The sequence below is a fragment of the Hirundo rustica genome, chromosome 1 (assembly GCF_015227805.2).
Source record: "Hirundo rustica isolate bHirRus1 chromosome 1, bHirRus1.pri.v3, whole genome shotgun sequence".
Classification (NCBI taxonomy): Eukaryota; Metazoa; Chordata; class Aves; order Passeriformes; family Hirundinidae; genus Hirundo; species Hirundo rustica.
The window spans coordinates 18,158,182-18,176,857 of record NC_053450.1 but is presented as its reverse complement, the minus strand read 5'-3'; the positions used below and the strand labels follow the sequence as shown (position 1 = coordinate 18,176,857).

The 18,676-nt window shown below is 38.0% G+C and overlaps 1 protein-coding gene across 1 annotated transcript in view; it reads right to left on the bottom strand.

The window, feature by feature from the left end:
- Nucleotides 1-8,630: 8,630 nt before the first annotated feature.
- RSPO2 (R-spondin 2) overlaps nt 8,631-18,676 on the bottom strand; it is a 105,122-nt gene continuing 95,076 nt past the window's right edge. The window contains exon 5 of the mRNA XM_040066198.2: nt 8,631-10,768. Within this exon, the coding sequence (XP_039922132.1) occupies nt 10,659-10,768 (110 nt within the window). The 3' untranslated portion in view covers nt 8,631-10,658. The remainder of the gene's footprint in view (nt 10,769-18,676) is intronic.

The following is an 18,676-nucleotide window of genomic DNA, read 5'->3' as shown; positions in this document are numbered from 1 at the left end:
TAGCTCATGGTCTCCTCACACGGGTCACTACATCCCTCTGAGACATAAAAACTTCAACTTATATCTACTAACATGTCAACAATAAATTCAGATTAAATTAGTATGTGCGGAAAAATAAACTGGTAACTTTTGACAAAATATTGTGAAAACAGCACTGAATTGTTACCAGCTCTGATATTTGTGTTATACTCTTATGCTTCACACTGCCAAATATTTCTCATCAAAAGAATTCTTTTAACTTGTTATTTACATAAACTAGACATTTACGTTTGGAGGGTTTATTTAAAAAGTACTTTTGCCAATTAACAGATTAAGTACTTCAATTCCGGTTAGTAATTTGCAATCACGTATCTTTGGATCATTAACTGAAACAAGAATTTTCTGAAACTGAACTGAAACAAGTATTTTTCTTCCTTTTTTATTTTCAAACAAAAAAAAAAGCACAAAAATTAAAAACCTGGCATTTTCCTTAAAAAGCTAAGTAGCAATTATGAAACTCTCAACCTTCTAAGCAGTAATTTGCATAATTGGCATTGAAATGGCTTTGAATATGTAAGGCATTGAGTCCAAGCCGATGGCTTCCAAATGCTGTTGAGATGTTCATGTTTGTACACATGCTTTCTATCTCTCCCATGATCCTGAGATCCAGGATTGGTTAAAATAATACTCTTGGAAAAAATGTGGGGATTTTCAGAAAGTCAAGGGCTTAGTAAGCTTATATCAGTTTTTGAGTTGTTGTTGTCAACCACTAATGAAAAACTGCTCTTAAAAATATTCTTTTTCATGAAGTCAGGAAAAAGGGCTTACTCCCCAAGAAAGCAACAGGTTTACCTACACACACTAAATGGGAAGAAGTAAAGGAGAGCTCACCTATAAGGCCATCTTTTAATGAATAAAATAGCATCTTTCTGTTGACAATTACAGAGAAAATACTGCCCAGATTCATCCAGTTGTCTAATCTTCCACTGATTTTTTAAATGTGTCATTTCCTTCCCTGTATGGCACATAACTTCAAACAACTCTACACACACAGCTGGGCACAGCCTTTGAGATCTCGTCCTTTCCTCTTAAGATCCGTGTCCTGTGCAACTGCCATTTTCTCGTTCAATACATACACCACATCATGTCTTACTGCTGCCGTTTAACAGTTGTCACAGACATAAAGTGAAACACACATTTTAGATGTGCTTCGGTCTGAGGGTCCAAAGTTATACAATGTCTACCCTTGGAGAGACTTCACTAACAGAGCTTGTGAGCCTATGCTTCTGATTATACCTGATAACTTCCAAGAGGGTTAAGGGTAGGATTCTTACTACCTTAAGATGATACTGTTCTTCAGCTTGGGATGAAAATTTTGGAATATGTCTGGTGTAAGCTTTATCTGCATCTGACTGAGTACCAGTACGAATTATCTCAAAAAAATGGGATAATATTTCAGGACCCCAGATGAGTTTGTATTTTTACAGATTTGTGCCTGCTCAAACTCATGGTAATTCACTAAAGTTTCTATGTGCCTTCTGGGATCTCACCAACAATATGAACATAGTGGCATCTGATAGCTTCACCTCAACAAGATCGACAAACTCGGCTGCAAGACCTAACAAAGCAGCTGCACTTAAATACCAGTCTCAGTTCCACTCTGAAGATTAGTGTAACATAGCAGTACACTGCATGGCGTGCAGGTGTTTCTGAAGTGCTGCCATTTATGAACTGCCAAACACAGCTGCATTTCCATCCATTTCAATTTCAGTGACTCCACAGAGCTCTCAGTGAGCGCAGCTGAGGACAGGGGCTGGTGACAATTGCCGAGGAGCAGGCGCAGTGCTGGTAGCTCGGTTCGCAGTCAGTGCCAGCTGCAGGCTGAGCTCTGTGTGGTGACAGCCCCAGGCAAGAGGCCATGAACTGCTGACCCTTTACACAGCAAATGTCACAGGGACTGCAGCCTGGCCAGGGGACCAGACACGCAGAGACTCAGCAGGAGCCAATGACTCCCAGGCTTTTGTGGACTTACACTGTGAGGGTATAAAAGGCCAGGGGTTCCTTCATTTAAGATCACTTCTGGGAGACACCAGTTTGTGTCTGGTTCCGTCCCGCACCGGGCGGGAGATGACCTCTGGCTAGCTCGAGTCAACACAGCCACAGAATGGTCCCGGTTCGTTTCGGCTTCTCGGCTTAGCAGCTGGACCCCAAAAGTGTTGTGACAGCAACAGCAGCAGAAGAGAAAAGGCTGGCTCTCAGCTTAGCAGGTTAAAAGATGTTTATTAGCTCCAGAGTTGAGGAGCAGAGAGGCTCCGAGCTGAGAGCTCCGAGGCTGAGACACTGAGAGAGATTTTTCCTCTCTCCTACCCCCTATAAACGGGGGAGAGGTTCCAGGGAGAATAAAACAAGACAACAAATCAGGGGATTCAGGGGGTAACAAGGTGTGCCCACCCCCAAGCCTTGGACCACTAAAATCCAGAGCTAAAGGAATTCCCCCCAGGGGACCTATCACCTGAAGCCCTCTCCCTGAGATTTTGCAACCTGGGAGGGCTCCTCAAAGTGATAGACAGGCTGCCCCAGAGAGGGGGGTGGGAGGACTGACACAAAACACCTTGTTATACAGACAACACAAAAAGGGTTACAACATTGGGGATACAGTGAAATGAACCATAACATAAACTTCTTATAAAAACCTAATAAAACAGTTCTGCACCACCACACCACTTCAAGCTCAAGCAAGTTATTTTGTTATTTAATTGTTCCACCATGATTAAATTATTTAAAGGATCCCCATGTCTTAGGCTCTGCTCTGGAGAACCCAGGGTCCAGCAGGTGAGCAAACCTGTTCTGACTGTGAGTGTGGGGTGGGTAGCCATGAAGGGGCGTGGGTCCCAGCTCAGGTGGTGTGGTGTGACAACAACTGCCAGAGTGGGTTCTGGATGATTGGAAAGGGAAGCCTCCTTAATAGTGATGATACCTGTGGAGTAGGTGGGTGGGAACTCCAAAGTATCTGGCTACCACAGTTAAGTCAAAAAAGGCATGTGACCCAGTCCTCAGCCATACTGTCCCAACTCTAAAGACACATTTATATAAGAATTAAAAATTACCAGCTGTGCATTGCCCTTCTTTCTGGCACACCTGGTCCTTCAGGATGTTACAGAACCAACAGTATTTCTTTAAAAAGGCATCTATGCAGCAGAGGGGGAAGACATTGGAAAATTATTTTAGCCCTAACACGATAGTGTTTCATCCCTTGCTGTGATTAATGCTTAGGTTTGTACCATACAGTGCACAGTAAATGATATAACTTTCCTAATAACTTTTATAATTAATTGTTTTGATTAATTTTCTAATTAATTGCTTTAAATAATCATAAGCAGTGCAATTATCCACTCTGTCACATCCCACTGTAGCCAGAATTTAGCAAGGTTTGGGATAAGCTGCTATTGTGGGAATAGAGTTTGGGAAAATTAATGAAACTCTAAGTTTTACTAAAGCACTTGTAATCAACCTTGATATGCTTCAATGATCTCAGACCTAGAAGCAGGTTAAAAAAGCCTTGGGAGAGAGCTATAATGATGAAAGTGGGCAGAAGACCCAGAATTTATGGACCACAAGGACATTTTTCAGAGACCTGAGATAAAAAGCTAACTAGGACAATTCTGCAATTGTCCTGAAATCCAGTCTGGGTGGACTAATTAGCATGAGAAGTGAGAAATCAATAATTAATAGAAGACAGAATACCAATTCATGAAGTAAATTATGTAATTAGTAGCTAATGAACATTAATGTGTTCGCTAAAATGTATAAATAACGAAAAGTTTTGAAAGCATGTGTGCATGTTAGGAGTGATCCCCATGCACCCACAATGCTGAATAAAATAATGCTGACTTTCTAACGTGTCAGACTGGTTGAAGAGCTTATTTCTAAAGGTCTAGATGATCTTTAAGCTTCATTCCAACCCAAACCATTTTATGATTCCATGATATTGCACTAAAGAAATGAAAATTGGCTTGTTCTATGTTTCAAGTCCTATTCCAGATCTTAAAAATTCGATCCTAGCATTCAAGACTGCTCTTGAATAATGCCTTGGTGGTACAGTAGTCCGAGCTGAAATGCACACATTTTCTTCATTGCTATCAGAGTCTATGAGCCTTAAATGATCTTTATTTGCTCAAGAAGCCTTCATCTATATTTTTATCAGTTATTTGCCATTTGAATAGGGCAAAGGTAATTTTATGATGTTATTTGTGGCATGAAGTTCTGTTGTGGAGCTGAGTTCTCCATCTCCTCTGTCTATTCAGCACAACAATAGTAGCAGCCTCAAAACCACACCAGTGTTTTTCAATTCTAGTATGGTAAAAAAGACTCAATTTTTCTAAGTGGATATGGAGGCTTCCCTGAAAATATATCTGCTCTTCCTTCTTGCATCACACGTAAAATAATGGAGCTGACCAGGGAAATAATAAAAATTAATATACTTCTCTAGGATGCATGTGCTATGTACTTTCTCTCTCAGAATAACATCTGGATTTTCTTCAGAGTGCCTGGCTGTGTAACTTGGAAATACATGCCGAAACGTATCCAAGTCAGCTGCATATTGCAAAGCATCTGCACCTTAGGGCTTGTGGGAATCCCTCAAATTATGGCAGACAGAGGGCAGGGAGTAGGTGGGGAGGGCAAGAAAGAGGAGGCAAACCCCCAAATACTTGTGCTGCACTGTTAGAATGAAAAAAACAAAACAAAACAAAACAAACAAAACAAACAAAAAAAAAACCCCGAACAAACCACCAAAAAAAAAAAAAAGAGTAAAAATGAAGATACATTGCCTCATTCAATTAATCAGCATTGCAGAACTGCAGACACTTACACACAGAAGAAACACAATTTTGTTCACCTCTTTAAAATGCTATCATTCAGCATTCACACAAATTCATCATTACACATATAAAATTAAGATAGAAAAATATTTCTTCCACATCTTTCTTTCTGTTTTGAGGTTTCTACAACCTTGTCATTAACTGTCATGGTTTCAGTTCAAAGTCAAATATACCTTTAGGGGATAAAGACCTTTTACCTGCCCTGCTAAGATCACTGACTGCCTTTATCAACAGTCCCAAGAGAACTGATCGAAGACTGATTTTAAACAAACCCATTGAACTGGGTTTAAACAGATTTGAATTTATAAATTCATTATTAAAAAAAAAAAAAAAGGCAAAAACCCCGTTATCTTATCTAAACTATCTTAGTTGAGCAAAAAACACAACATACTTTTCCACAAAAACTAAAAGAGAAGCTCTAACAAGTCAAACAAATAGTTCAGTATTCTGTCTCCAACAGCGGTAATGGGCAATACTGCCATTATCTGCTGTCCATTCATCTCATACTCCCTCAGCACCGGCAATCACTGGATCAGGGACGGTCATTCTATTTACCTATACACTTACCTATTCCTCTTTTAGACTATAGCTGGGAGAGATTACATGCTTGCCTATTCCTCTCATCATCTGTTTATATACCTTTAGTTCTTGAACTTCTCTTTAACTCTCTCTAGAGAGAAAATATCTGACCACAAAATAAATTACTAGGATCAGCCTTAGAGTTAGAAGTCACATGCCCTAGCCAAGAGAATATGCAGACTAGAAGACATTTATGGTAGAAAAACTGTTCACTGCTCCTGCTGAAGCCAGGCTACAACACAACAAGGAACATGAGGCTGAAAGGAGAGCACCAAGCCGTGACAGAGAAATCCTGTGGCTGCACTCCATGTCCCTGAGACATTTCATGCACCTACCATAAGACCATGAAATAAAAGACTGAAACAATTCTGGAGCAAACATCAGGAGCCCCCTTGCAGTTGTGGCCCTTAGCTTCTGCAGATGGCAATAAAGTCCACTCAGAAACAGAAAGTAAACATAAAGTCTCACTGCAAATTCTGACAAAAACAACAACAACAAAAGAGGATTTTAGGGGAAAACAAATAAACAAACAAACAACCCCAACTATACCCTCAAAACCCTTATCTTTCTCATAAAGCACCTTTAAAGTCTGAAGAGAAGCTAATAAACAGTGGCAAGCCAAGACAATTCTTCTAACTACTACTTTTTGCTTTCTTGAGCTTAATTTCCGTTTTGAAAAGTCACAGGGCTAGAACAAACCAGCCTCATTTTCAGTGTTTATTCATTTGTGGTCTATGAACTGTTAGTTAGCTTCAGCAGTATTGCCCAATTAAATCAAGTGTTACATGGGAGTCACTGAAGACACAATTTGAAAACAAGGAGGCTGGGAGCATTTCTGCAACTGGCATGATCACAGATATATTACTGGCCCTTTAAGTAAGTATACAGCTTCACTGGGGTTGAAGACATATGTTTATTAGACATAAACAGAACTAGTTTGCATTTAAAAAAAATCAGTTGAAGTCTGGAAGAGTTTGGCAATGGACTAAAGGCTGGGCTCACTTTGGACGCTTTCTCTAGTCACACTTCTCTTAAAGTTTTTCACTTCTGAGAGGAACTGCACTTCAAATACCGGGCCGCTCTTCTCCCAGATGTCCTGCAGATCAGGCTGCTCTAATACATCCTAAAGTTAATGTCCTTTTCTCAGTCCTGGACAGAGGCTTCTCATGAAAGGAACAATGCCAGGTTCAGCACAGAGCTTTCGGTAAAGGACTAAACAAAAAAGCTGACAGTGGTTTCTGGGTTACACTTTCAGAAGGGTACATTTTGTTCTTCTTGGTGTCAGTCCAAAGTAACTTCAGTCTAGAGCTTACTGGAATTCATGCTGTAACCATTGGACATGAAAGTGACCTGGTGTCAAAAGATGAATCCATTTTGTTGGTGTTGCCAGAAATATTGGTTATTTTTATTCTATATTCTATTTCATCGTCATAACAAAACTGAAGCACTGAATTTGATTTTAATCTGTCTGGAAAAGATCTGTCTTCTCAATTGATAAGGTTTCAATCAGGATTTTAGCAATGTTTTTGTTTAAAAAAGTTAACATGGCACTTAATTGATTTTCGGCTTGTTTTTAGCAAACATGGATGAAAATCTACTTTTTCTTCTGCTCTGCAGTTTTCTGTAACTCATACTGATACATGAAGACACATCATGTTAGCTCTGTAACTATTCATTATTCTTTCACTGACATCTTTATATTGAGCATATAGGTGTAAGAGAACAATTTTGTCATACTGACATTTATAATATGGAAGGTTTGCATTACCATAATGTGGAATGCAACATTGTTTGATTGTTGTTTTTTTTTTCCCCAGAAATCAACAAAGAGACATATAACAATAATTTCTCACTAACAAGAGCAGCTGAGATGCAATAAAGACCAGTCAACCACAAAATAAGTACTTTAAAAGTGCACCTAGGATTGTTTTTTATTTTTCTTTTTTCTTTTTCTATTTCTATTTCTTTTTCTTTTCCTTCTTTTTCTTCTTTTTCTGTTTTGTTTGGCTTTAATTTAGAGACAGATATTAGGAGGCCAGGATAAGCTAAGGCAAACTGAGAATAGAAAGATTCTAAATACAGTGCAGTATGCAGTTGTTTTTTCTGGGACATGTAAGTAAGATATAAAATAGTGTATACTTTTGAAAAAGCAATTTCTACTCATCATAGCAATGTTACAGCTTTTTAAAATCAGTGTCTAGAGCATATAAAGTTCTTTGTCCTCCTAATTTGAATGTTTTGCAGTTTAAAATAAATTTGCAATAGTAAATCATTAAATTAGGGCATCAAAGTCTTGTGAACACAAAAGTTCCACTGCTTTGAAACTTTCTGCTGTTTGAGAGAAACAGATTCAAAAAGCAGTAACAGCTATGAAATGTGGGGAAATGTGGCATTTGTACCTGGTCAGTTGCTTACTGAGATTTACTTCTTACTGAAAAGAACTAAGATCTTTATAAGTCCACTTCTCAACAAATTTAATGGAAATAAGAGGCACAGTGGGAACACTTTATCAAGAAACAGTACCTGAAGATAATTTCAAGGTAACCCTGTTTCAAGCAAATATTTGGACTAGCTGATTTCTCAAGGTCATAGATTCATCAGATCATAGAATATGTCAAGATGGAAAAGACCCATAAGGATCACTGAGTCCAATCCCTGTTTCTCACAGGAGTACCTAAAACTAAACCATATTACTAAGAGCATTGTCCAGACGCTCATTGAACTCTGCCAGGCTTGGTGCCATGACCATATCCCTGAGGAGCCTGTGACCAAATGCCCTCCCAGGGCAAAGCCTTTTCCTAATGTCCAAGGAACTGTCCTTTCCAACCTCCAAAGTATGCTCCTACAAACCCCCAGCGCTATGAGCACACTGACAGGGTCCACCAAGCAAAGGCAGGATGTCCAGGACAAAGGAGGAACTACAGAGGGCTACTTAGGGATAATTGTTTTCATTCTACTCTCCCAAGAAAACTCTAAATATGATGGTGACTGGGAGAGGAGAAATCAATGTACCTCTAATGCTCAGTGTCTTTTCAAACAAAACAGTTTGAGGGAAAACCCTCACATTTTCTACTCCAGTGGAAGAAAATTTGCATCTCCCCATCTTCTGCAATTTTTCTACATATATAAAATTCCAAAAGAATTTGCTATTTGAATTAAAAAGGACCAAAAATATTATACTCAGGAGCTTGTGACACCATTTTATTGTATTTTGTAGCATTCTTTCCATGACATGCCTAATACAATATTTGTAACCACTATTGAAAGGCTTGTATGAGGGCATTAACTGCACTTACAGCCAAATTTGATAACCAATAAGCAAATAGACAGTCACAGTTCTTATTGTCTTTTTTTTTTTTTTTTTTTTTTTTTTTTAATTGAGCATTTTATGTCCAAAACAGCATCCCAGGATTAGAACAATCTTACTGTCTGTAACATTATTATGTTCTAGGTAAATATGAACATACAGTGAAAACCTCATGGCTGAGTGAAAATCCTCAAGCAATTTAATAGAACATTCGTATGTGTCTAACTACTGCACATTTTGGTAGTAACACTTGTCATAGCTAAATACAGATACATTTGTGCTTACAAATGCTTTATTTCCCTGGTTTATTTGAAAAGCATATAACCCATAAAACTAAAACTGGTATTTATGGAATTTTTCTAAATTATATGTCAAAAAGAGGTTTCTGGAGGTCTGATGTCTGCTTTGCTGTTTCAGTTTTTTTGTGTGTGTGTGTAGGTCATATGCAAGTTTTAGGCCTAAAAGTGAAATAATTACTCTTAAGTGACAGCTTAAACAACAGGTATTTTAGTGTAGATGTTCCCTGTCAGGTATCCAAAAATCACCTTGAATAATGATGATCACCCAATAATGCAAGACCACCAAATTACCTATCCTGGGTGATTGTAATGTCCTACACAGAAAATTGTCTCCATCTCTCCCCTTCCAAAATATATCCCAAAGCAAACAACAGTTGCAGAATAGATTTGTTAAACTTCTACAAATAATCAGCAATAGTGGGACATTGGTGTTTTATATACTTTTGAATAGTTGGCCTCACATGACTTTTGTTTTGATTCTTCCTTATTCAGGTATTTGGTTTCTTATCTGACTGCATCAGGACTAACTGAAATAAAACACTGTGTATTACACTGGGAAAAAAAAATTAAAAAATAGAAAACTACACATACAGTCTTAGATACCAAGAACTTTACAAGTAATTTCTCTCCTGACACTCAACACTTCTATCATCATCGTGCCTCATCTTAAAAAACATTAAACTTCTTTTTCTGAGACAAAATACATGGGGACTGAGACAGAAGTACTGAATAGCAGAAAAGAATTTGTGGATTACTAGTCTGGCAAGTATACTTCAGAGCTGACACTCCATTGTGAAGGTCAGTGCAAGGTAGTTTTGCAAATGAGTGTGCTTTGCAAATGAGAAAAAAAAATCCAACTTGTAGCTATTGAGGAACATGAGAAGATACTTAAAACACAGCAAAAAGTAAACATTTACTGGATTATTTAAAAGCATATTACTAGAACCAACAGGACATACCTTTAAACATGTATAAAGTATTATACATATAAATGCATAGATGTACAGTAAATATGTTCATTTATATGTAGACAGAGTAGTATGTACACACGGAGTCTGTTGTGCTTCGGTGAGTCTAAGCAGTGAATCCTGCAGCACGTTGTCTTAAAGCAGTTTTATTAACAACTGTGTCGATGTAGCAGGTGTGAGAACAATGTACATTAACACTAAGTAGGTAAGTCATATCCATTCACTCTTCAAATGTACAAGTATAGGAAACAAAGGCCATAAATGCAATTGTACCTACACCTCCAAGACTTCCTTTTTTTCTTATTTATTTAAATATGCACAAGTCCACCTACTAGTGCTGCGTAGATTTCTTTCCTTGTCAACATGCTGACCAGGCACTCAGAACAACATCTCTGATGCACTTCAGGACCACTTCCACTGATCCAACTGAGTGCACTCCTGACCTTGAAGTCTTCAGGTCAAAAATGAGAGGAAAAAAAATAAAATAAAAAATATAAATAAAACAAACAAGCTTGTGGGCTTTATTTTCACAAGTTATTTGCCACCAATACTGTCAAAGCAGCTGAACTGTAGTGCATCCATGGGCAGGAGCATATAGCAGCTTTTGTGCACTTTGCAAAAAAATACATAAAAGAAAATCAAGTCTTTACTGGCTTGTTTTATCTGTTGCTAAAAAGATGCTGTGCTGCTTCTGAGCCCTTTCCATCAAATTCTTTTTCTTCTTTTTTTTGTCCTTTGTTTTTGCTGGCCTTCTCCCTAAAAAAAAAAAAAAAAAGCAATGAGTCAAATAGAGAATCCAGAAGTGATTAAAAACCCCAAACCCCAACACAAACAACTCAGTGGTACAGAAATTATCAATAGGGACTGCAAGGTTAATGCTGGCTAAAGAGCTTCAGTCATCAGTGAAAACAGAAGTTTTCAGTGTGTTACAAAAGGAAGCAGGATCCCCGACTGTCATCGCTTCTCCACAGGCACAATTTTTCTGGTATGAGTAACCATGTTGATGCAGGTTCCATTTTTGGCAGGGTAAGTTACACAAGCAACATTATGCAAGTGCCCAAGGCCCTGAGCCAAATGAGTATGCAGACTCCTTACTCACTGGAAGCTGGATATATGCCTTAGACCCTTGTGTAAATTTGCTTGAGTGAGTAATCCTATTTAAGTCATGTCCAATACATCTGTGATTTCAATGAGAAATTAGGCATTACAGCCCAAGAACTTGGTTGGTTGCCATCCTACATGCTTTGGCAGAGACAGTACCACCGCTGCAAAGAACTGTAGTTATTGCTTATGAGCACATTGGGCCTAATTCTCACAGTATATAACAGTGCAGAAACAAAAATTTAATTACATGCCTCTACTATTGGAAGTTCACTGAAAAATAAACAAAAGTAGGAAATCAGGGTCAATTCAGAAAAAAAAAAAAGTTTACAAGCTTTTTGTATGAGAAAGTTTTTCCTGTTTAGCTCTAATAATAAATCAGTGCCCTTCGGTTACCTCAGCAAAGATAGCATGGAGAGAAAAAATGTCAGATACAAAGGCCCTCATTGAGCAGTGTATTACCTTTTAAGTATATGCTTAAATCCTATCAAGTCTAGTAGGATTTAAGGAGACGACCAAATGTTGTCAGATGTGAGAATGGTCTGGATTTTCTTGGCAGTATCATATACTAAAATATGTGATCAATAGTAAAAGAACAAGGTTATTAAACTCTAAAAGTGCTAACTTTGTAAACTTTCAGGAGCACTTAATGAACTTAAGAAGACAGTAAAAAGAAATTCAATTAGCAGATTACATAAAAATGTGAAAATGCATTTTTCATCTACATTGTCAGTACATTATTAATTGGGAAAAATGTTTGCCAGTCTGGTTTTGTCTTACTTCCATATTGTTTCTTAATTAAAAAGAAACTAGTGCAAAGAGTTTTTCCTCTAATTGATAATACTGAATAAATTTGATGATAAAATTATCAAAATTTATGATTCATTAAAAATATATACATACTTCCAGTTACACATTTGTAATACACTTTATAGGCTACTATTCTCTAGGAATTATTGGAGTATTTGTATCTGAAGCAGGGCAGGACATGAAGGTTACAAGCACATGAGTTTAGTCTATACTAAAAATCATAAGGGTCCTTGGAGTTTACTTCTGCTTCTCATTAAAGTCTGGCATTAAAGTTACTGTGGCATTTTGCCATTTTTAAATCTAGTTAATCCTACACAATAAATCCTCAGTCCGAGCAAGCATTAATCAAAGCAGCTTTTAAGTTAAAACTCTTTAGTAACAGTGTATCTAATGACGAGGCACGCCTAATGAGGTCAGAGGGAAGGAACACTTGACACAAAGTGGCATTACAATGCAATTACAAAGTGAATTGTTTGAATTATGGATTTTTTTTTAATGGAATCGAACTAGTTGGTATATTTTAAGGCATCAGAACTTGCATGAATGTATTGCTCGACACTGTATTCTAACTTGCACTTTCAATATTCTAATTTTTTTTTTACCCAAATCTTTGAAATGCTTGTTGAGGAGTAGATGAGGGGAAATAATATAAGAAAAGTGACCAATTCTGCTGGTCAAATGATTCTCACAAGATCAGCAGAATCAACAGGAGCTTTACTGGAAATTTGCTACCCAGTTTGCTCAGTGATCTTACCTTCTGGGGTTTTTCACTAAATAGACTGATCAGTAAAAGAAATATAAACTTCAGTCAGTGTCTCATCTAGTTTCTCTATGTTTTGAAATTTGCTTTATAAATTATCAATGATTAAGTCTTTATTTTCTAAGTAACTTATCCCAAGTGGGTGGTATCTTTACAGTGTTTTTAATTAAAATTTTGTTCTGGTAGGTAGCTGGGCAACCAATATGCTATGCAATGAAATATTATCTTTAGCTAACCATGTACCACATCTTTTAATGGCAACTTTTAGCTAATCGTCCAATAGCATACAGATTATAGTGTGATTATAACAGGAATTCCTGAAAAAAAAAAAAAAAAAAAAAACACCACAACCAAAAAACGTCATTTATGTTAATATATCCAGCAATCGTCTGTACACCTAAGAGTAACAGCTACAAAAAAACCCAAACACACAAACAAACAAACAAAAATAACAAAAAAAACCCTTAAGTTGGATCTTGCTTATTTTTGTTCCATTTCATGTGGCCTTTGTACCATTTTATCCATGTTCCTCCCACAACTCATGCACTTGTGCTCAGTATTCTCGTTTGTCTCAGAGCCCAAGCTGAAAGATGCTTGGAAATACTGCACATTCCTTCTGGATGGACCCACCTGGTCAATTGGGAATACACATTACCTGTCAGAAGGAGCCTTTATCACCTTCTGACAGCTGCAAAGGCAGCTCTCTCCTGACAGAATTTGGGCAGCAGATTCCTAACACCCAGGTCAGTCCTGGCCCTCCACAGCTAAAAGGCAGAAAATGTATTCACAGGGACTCCCAGCCACATTTCTTGAGATTCTTGACTCAGGCAGACAGCATCAGTTCAGCGCCTGAACTGTCCTTCATCTGGTGTTTTAACACGGCTGCACGTACTGCTGTCTGAAGAAACCCTGTCCATTGGGAGTGTCAGCTGAGAAAGTGCAGCACACAGCCACATGAGGGCAGCAAATTTAAAACATTTAATAAAAGGCAAAACCAAAACTACCATCCGCAGGTTTATTTCACAGTGTAATTTCAGCAATCCTGGATACAAATTGTCATATCAGAGCTATCATAATGCTTAACACTCCCTTTCTTTTTTAAAGCAATTTTCTCTTCTATTGAAAATTACTGAATGATGGGATTTATATGTGTGTGCCTGTTTCCCTTCCATGGATTTTCATACACAGAACTTACACTTCTAGCAGCAAAGGCACAGGGGAGTCCTAAGATAACAGCAGACCCTGCTAAATACACCTTTTAGTCTTTTCTTCCCTTTCCCTTGTCCTTTTAGGAGCTAAATGCTGCTTATTTGTACATCATGCTCTTACAGCTGCAGTTTTACCACAGACCTCATGGCAGCATTTCATCCATGTGGAAAGCTAGAAAAGTTATTATCAAGTCATATCACTGAAGGATGGCAACATCAGGGAACTAATGACGGCAGTGGAAAGATGATAGACACTCAATGATTATCCAATCCATTGAGATCAACTCAAGAGAAAGATGGCAGGTCACAGAATCATAGAATCATTAAGGTGGAAAGGTCATGTAAGGTCATCAAGTCCAACCACCAATAGAGTGCCACCTCGTTTGCCACTAAAGCATGCCACAATCATAGAATCACAGAAGCATTTAAGTTGGAAAATACCTCTAAAGATTGAGTCCAGTCAATCACTAGCTCGTCAACTATATCATAACACTAAGTGCCATGTCTACTCTTTTCTTGAACACTTCCAGGAACTCCACCACCTCCCTGGTTTAACAACCCTTTCTGAGAATGAATTCTTTCTGATGTCCACCCTGAACCTGCCCTGGCACAGCTTGAGGCAATGTCTTCTAATCCAGTCACTTGCTGCCTGGGAGAAGAGCCTGACCCCTACCTGGCTACAGCTTCCTTTCAGGTAGCTGCAGAGAGCCATAAGGTCTCCCCTGATCCTCCCCTTCTCCAGGGAAATCCCCCTCCTGCTGCCTCAGCCATTCCTCAGGTCATCTTCTGAAGGAGCTCTCTCTGGCAGGACACTGGTTATGCACAGACACGCAAATGCCTCATCACTTACTTTGCAGTTGCACCACACATCAAGCTACACATAAACATTGACTGCAAAGATCCAAAAACCAAGCAAACAAAGAATTCAGTCCAGAAATTATTTCCCAGGGCTTTCAGTTAAAAATTCTGCATAGTGAAACTGCCAGAGAAATGCACAAATTGTTAAGAAATCTTATAAACACACACTCAATGGAAAAGAAATTTCTCACTGTTACAGAGTCATCCTCTTCCTAAAGCACGATTTGCAAACCAACACTGACAAGTGGCCCACAAGAAGGGGATATACAGAGCTTTCATAACTCTGCAAACCACAACCCATGGGCATCTCTACCAATGTCACCCACTACTGAATTTGTGACAGTTCTCCTAAACTAGCTTGCAGTTGTGGATTTTTTTAATGCTGTAATATTTAGGCTGAAATCAGCTGTGCTATATATGTGCTTTAGAAGAAATATGATTTGGAGGAAATTAGCCAAAGTAAAATATCTTTTTGGACAAGGAGTGAAAGATATGTGGTCTTGGATGGTGACACTGGTAAAGAAATTAGGTTGAGGAGATGCAACATAAAGGATAAAATGTCAGAAACCTCATTTTCCTGGGTGAATATCTGATGTCATTTGACAAAGTCTTGTGAACACATATTTGCCTCTGAAGACACCAGAAGGGATGGAATGATCACACAGAGTACATCAGCTGCCCATGATACCATTTCAAATCCCCAAAGACCAGAATGTGTAAAGGGTGGTTAATAAAGATTTGCAAAGCACTGGAACATGGTAACAATGGACATCACGAAAAGTAAGAAATTATTTAATCATTATTTCTTCATTTGGAAGGGTTAAATAACGTTCAGCGAATGAGGTCTTAGAACAATTACTGAATAAGAATAAAAAACCCCCATACCATAATTATAGCCATCATCACAAGAGATAAAAAAAAGAAGCAAATGAAGGCACTTCTTCAGCTTTGAAATGCCTGCAAACTTACTGGTCTTCTTTTATTCTTTTTGGTGCAATACTGGTAGCTAATGTTATAAATAATATTCCCAGCCTAATGAAGTTAATAATAGACTAATAAGTGGAATTCAGTTACGCAAACACAGAGTCTGATGTTTTGAGTGTATTCTTGTCTATTTGATGTCAGCTTTCCTGATGAAATCAAAGAATTTCTGTCTTGAGTAAACCTTGCAATTTCTACACAAACCATTACAAAAGCAGATCAGTGCAAAGCCGATCTGAGTGATAGCTTACTCAGCTCCTGACATCCTGATTGTTTATTTTCAACTTAATAATGTCACAACTTTAGGTAAATTATTATATCTATCCCGACCACCACTTAGTGTTGCATCTACTTGATGTTTGCATACACTAGACATCAGCTACTGAGATGAAAGCTGATTTAAAAGATTCAAAGACCGATTCTTCAACTAAAAGAAATATCAAAATATCTCAAGTTCTTGCATCTAAATCCTGCTAGGTTTTTGTTTTGACTATCCATTAAGAAATTAAAGGTATTACTACTTAGGACAAGAGTAAGCAAAGTGAGGTATTCTTTTTTTCCCAAACTACCCATTTATTTTTCGTCTGGCCTGAATACAAACTAACTAAGCAATACTATAATCTGATGCTCTTTCCTTCTGGACAATATAGTGTCATCAGACATTGTCGTCTGTTTAACAAATACTGATTCCTACAAAAAGAATGGAATTTACGTGTCATAACCTAATGAAACTTCAGTAGTTTTTTCCCCTCAAGTTTAGGGCAAATTAACTGGAAAAAGTCATCTTACACAGCTGAAATGCAATGCATTTCCCACAGTGCAGTTTTCCAGCATATACAGTAGATGGCAGTGAGACATGAACTGAAAACTGTCTTGCACTTCCAACATTTCCAGGAATTTTATTTTTTATTTGTAGAAGTACACATTCATGAAAGTAATGAGAGTGAAAGACTAAAAATTCCCAAAGATACTCAGAGAAGAAAGCAAGAGTAAGCATTCTTGGGGAAGAGGATAACTAGTAAACTCATGAGGACACGGAAACTCTATAAAACTCTCATAGGAGACCCCATGTTTAAGTGAAAATACAGATGCACAAATGTTGGGTCCCACTGGCCCCTCAGTCACAGTTGCATGGAAACAGGTGAGTCTCCACTACAGCCAAAATGTTTGTCTAATGTAAATTTAGTTCAGAATAAAACAATATGGATATCAGTTGCATGCAGGGTACTCACTACTCATATCTTAATCAGCACCATGGCAGATGAGACACTTCGCAGGCAGAGCCAAGCAAAATACTTACAATGAAAGGTTTGGGTTTGTTTATTTTCCTTCCTCTTACAGCAAAATATAAAGCAAATTTCAAAATATTAAAAAAGGATATATACACTGTCAAGAGTATGCATACACATGTAAATATATTCTACCTCTACAGGCAATAGTTATAGCTAAAAACTAATTGGTTTTAACTTCTCTAGTTTGACTTGATACTAATTTGACTTTAAATTCCCTCCACTCCATATTTCAAAATGGATTCTTTATTTTTCTTCCTGTTTCCAAGTGAATTTAATTAATTTTATTTTTATCTCATCATATTGGGAATAAAAAATGAATTCTATTGAAACAACATTTATTTGCGGCACCCCCAAGGTTTAATTTCACACTGGAAATTGCATTTTATTCAATTATGGGTTTCTAACAGAGAGGAAGATAATACTGAGAAGCTAATTTATTTTTTTTAGAGACATATTTTCTTCTGTGGAATATTATTTAGTCATGAAGAGTTAGTCCTTTTTTAATTCCCTTCAACGATTCAGGTCAAGAACTGAGGAATAAATTTGTTCTGGGATTTTCTTCTTTCATTTTCTTCCTTTTTGATAACTGAAACAACACAAAACTTATTTATATTATCCCTCATGCTTCTCTTCAGGTGTTGCACAATAAATCCTATAGATGTTCAGGAAGAAAAGAGGCTAAATTAAACACTTGGCAACAAACTATAGTCCAGCGGGAAGATTCCTTCTGAATAATAAGTGAAAGTGAATATGGATGTATTATTTCTAACATGACGTAAAATTATTGCCTCATTCTTCTCACGCAGTGAAGAGTGCAGAGGTGAACGGCTGCACCTGCACTGCTCACGGGCACTGACGGGATTTAACTGTCAGGGTGCTCGGGATATTCGCAGTGCTGCCTGGATTTGGTCATCTCTGTTTGTACAGTGAATACAGTGCACACCCTTCCCTTCTCCACAGACATTTGAGCAGACCAATGATGCAAATTCAGCTTTGAGGACTTCCCTTTACCTGCACACCCCACACATCCCATAGGGACACGGACTTCTCCCTAGCAGTGCTGGGCTGCATTACTAAATTCAGCAGTGTTGGAGGACACCTCCAGACCCTCCCTCGACTGTGCATCGTGCTTTGATCCGGGGCAGCCCTGCCCTTCCCAGAGAGGCAGCACAGCCAGTGCTGCTCCTGCGGGCACCTCCCTGGCCTGGGAGCTCTGAGTGAACAAAATGGATGTGGACCAACCTGTGCCCCTCAATGCAGTGCCAGGAAACACCCCAGCAACTTTAGTCAACTACTGCAGAGATAGTGACTACCTTCCAACAGTGCCCAGTCAGGAGTTACAGGATGTTCTGAGTTGCATGGCTTCATCCCTAAATGTGATACAGTAGATTTCTTGCTGGCTTAATGGGAAGCATTTTCCCAAGACCACGAGGCCCTAATAATTAATATCTGCATACCTTTTAAAAGTATGTAGATTAAATAATACATAGGCAAATTGGATGATATATGTCTCTCTGCCTACACTTTACATTATTATAATTGAAAACAGATTTTATTGCTTAAAATGTAAGATGATGCAGTGATTACAAATGAGAATTGGGGTCAAGAGGACCTTTAATGAGATCTCTTACAGAAACATGAGAAATGAAACATT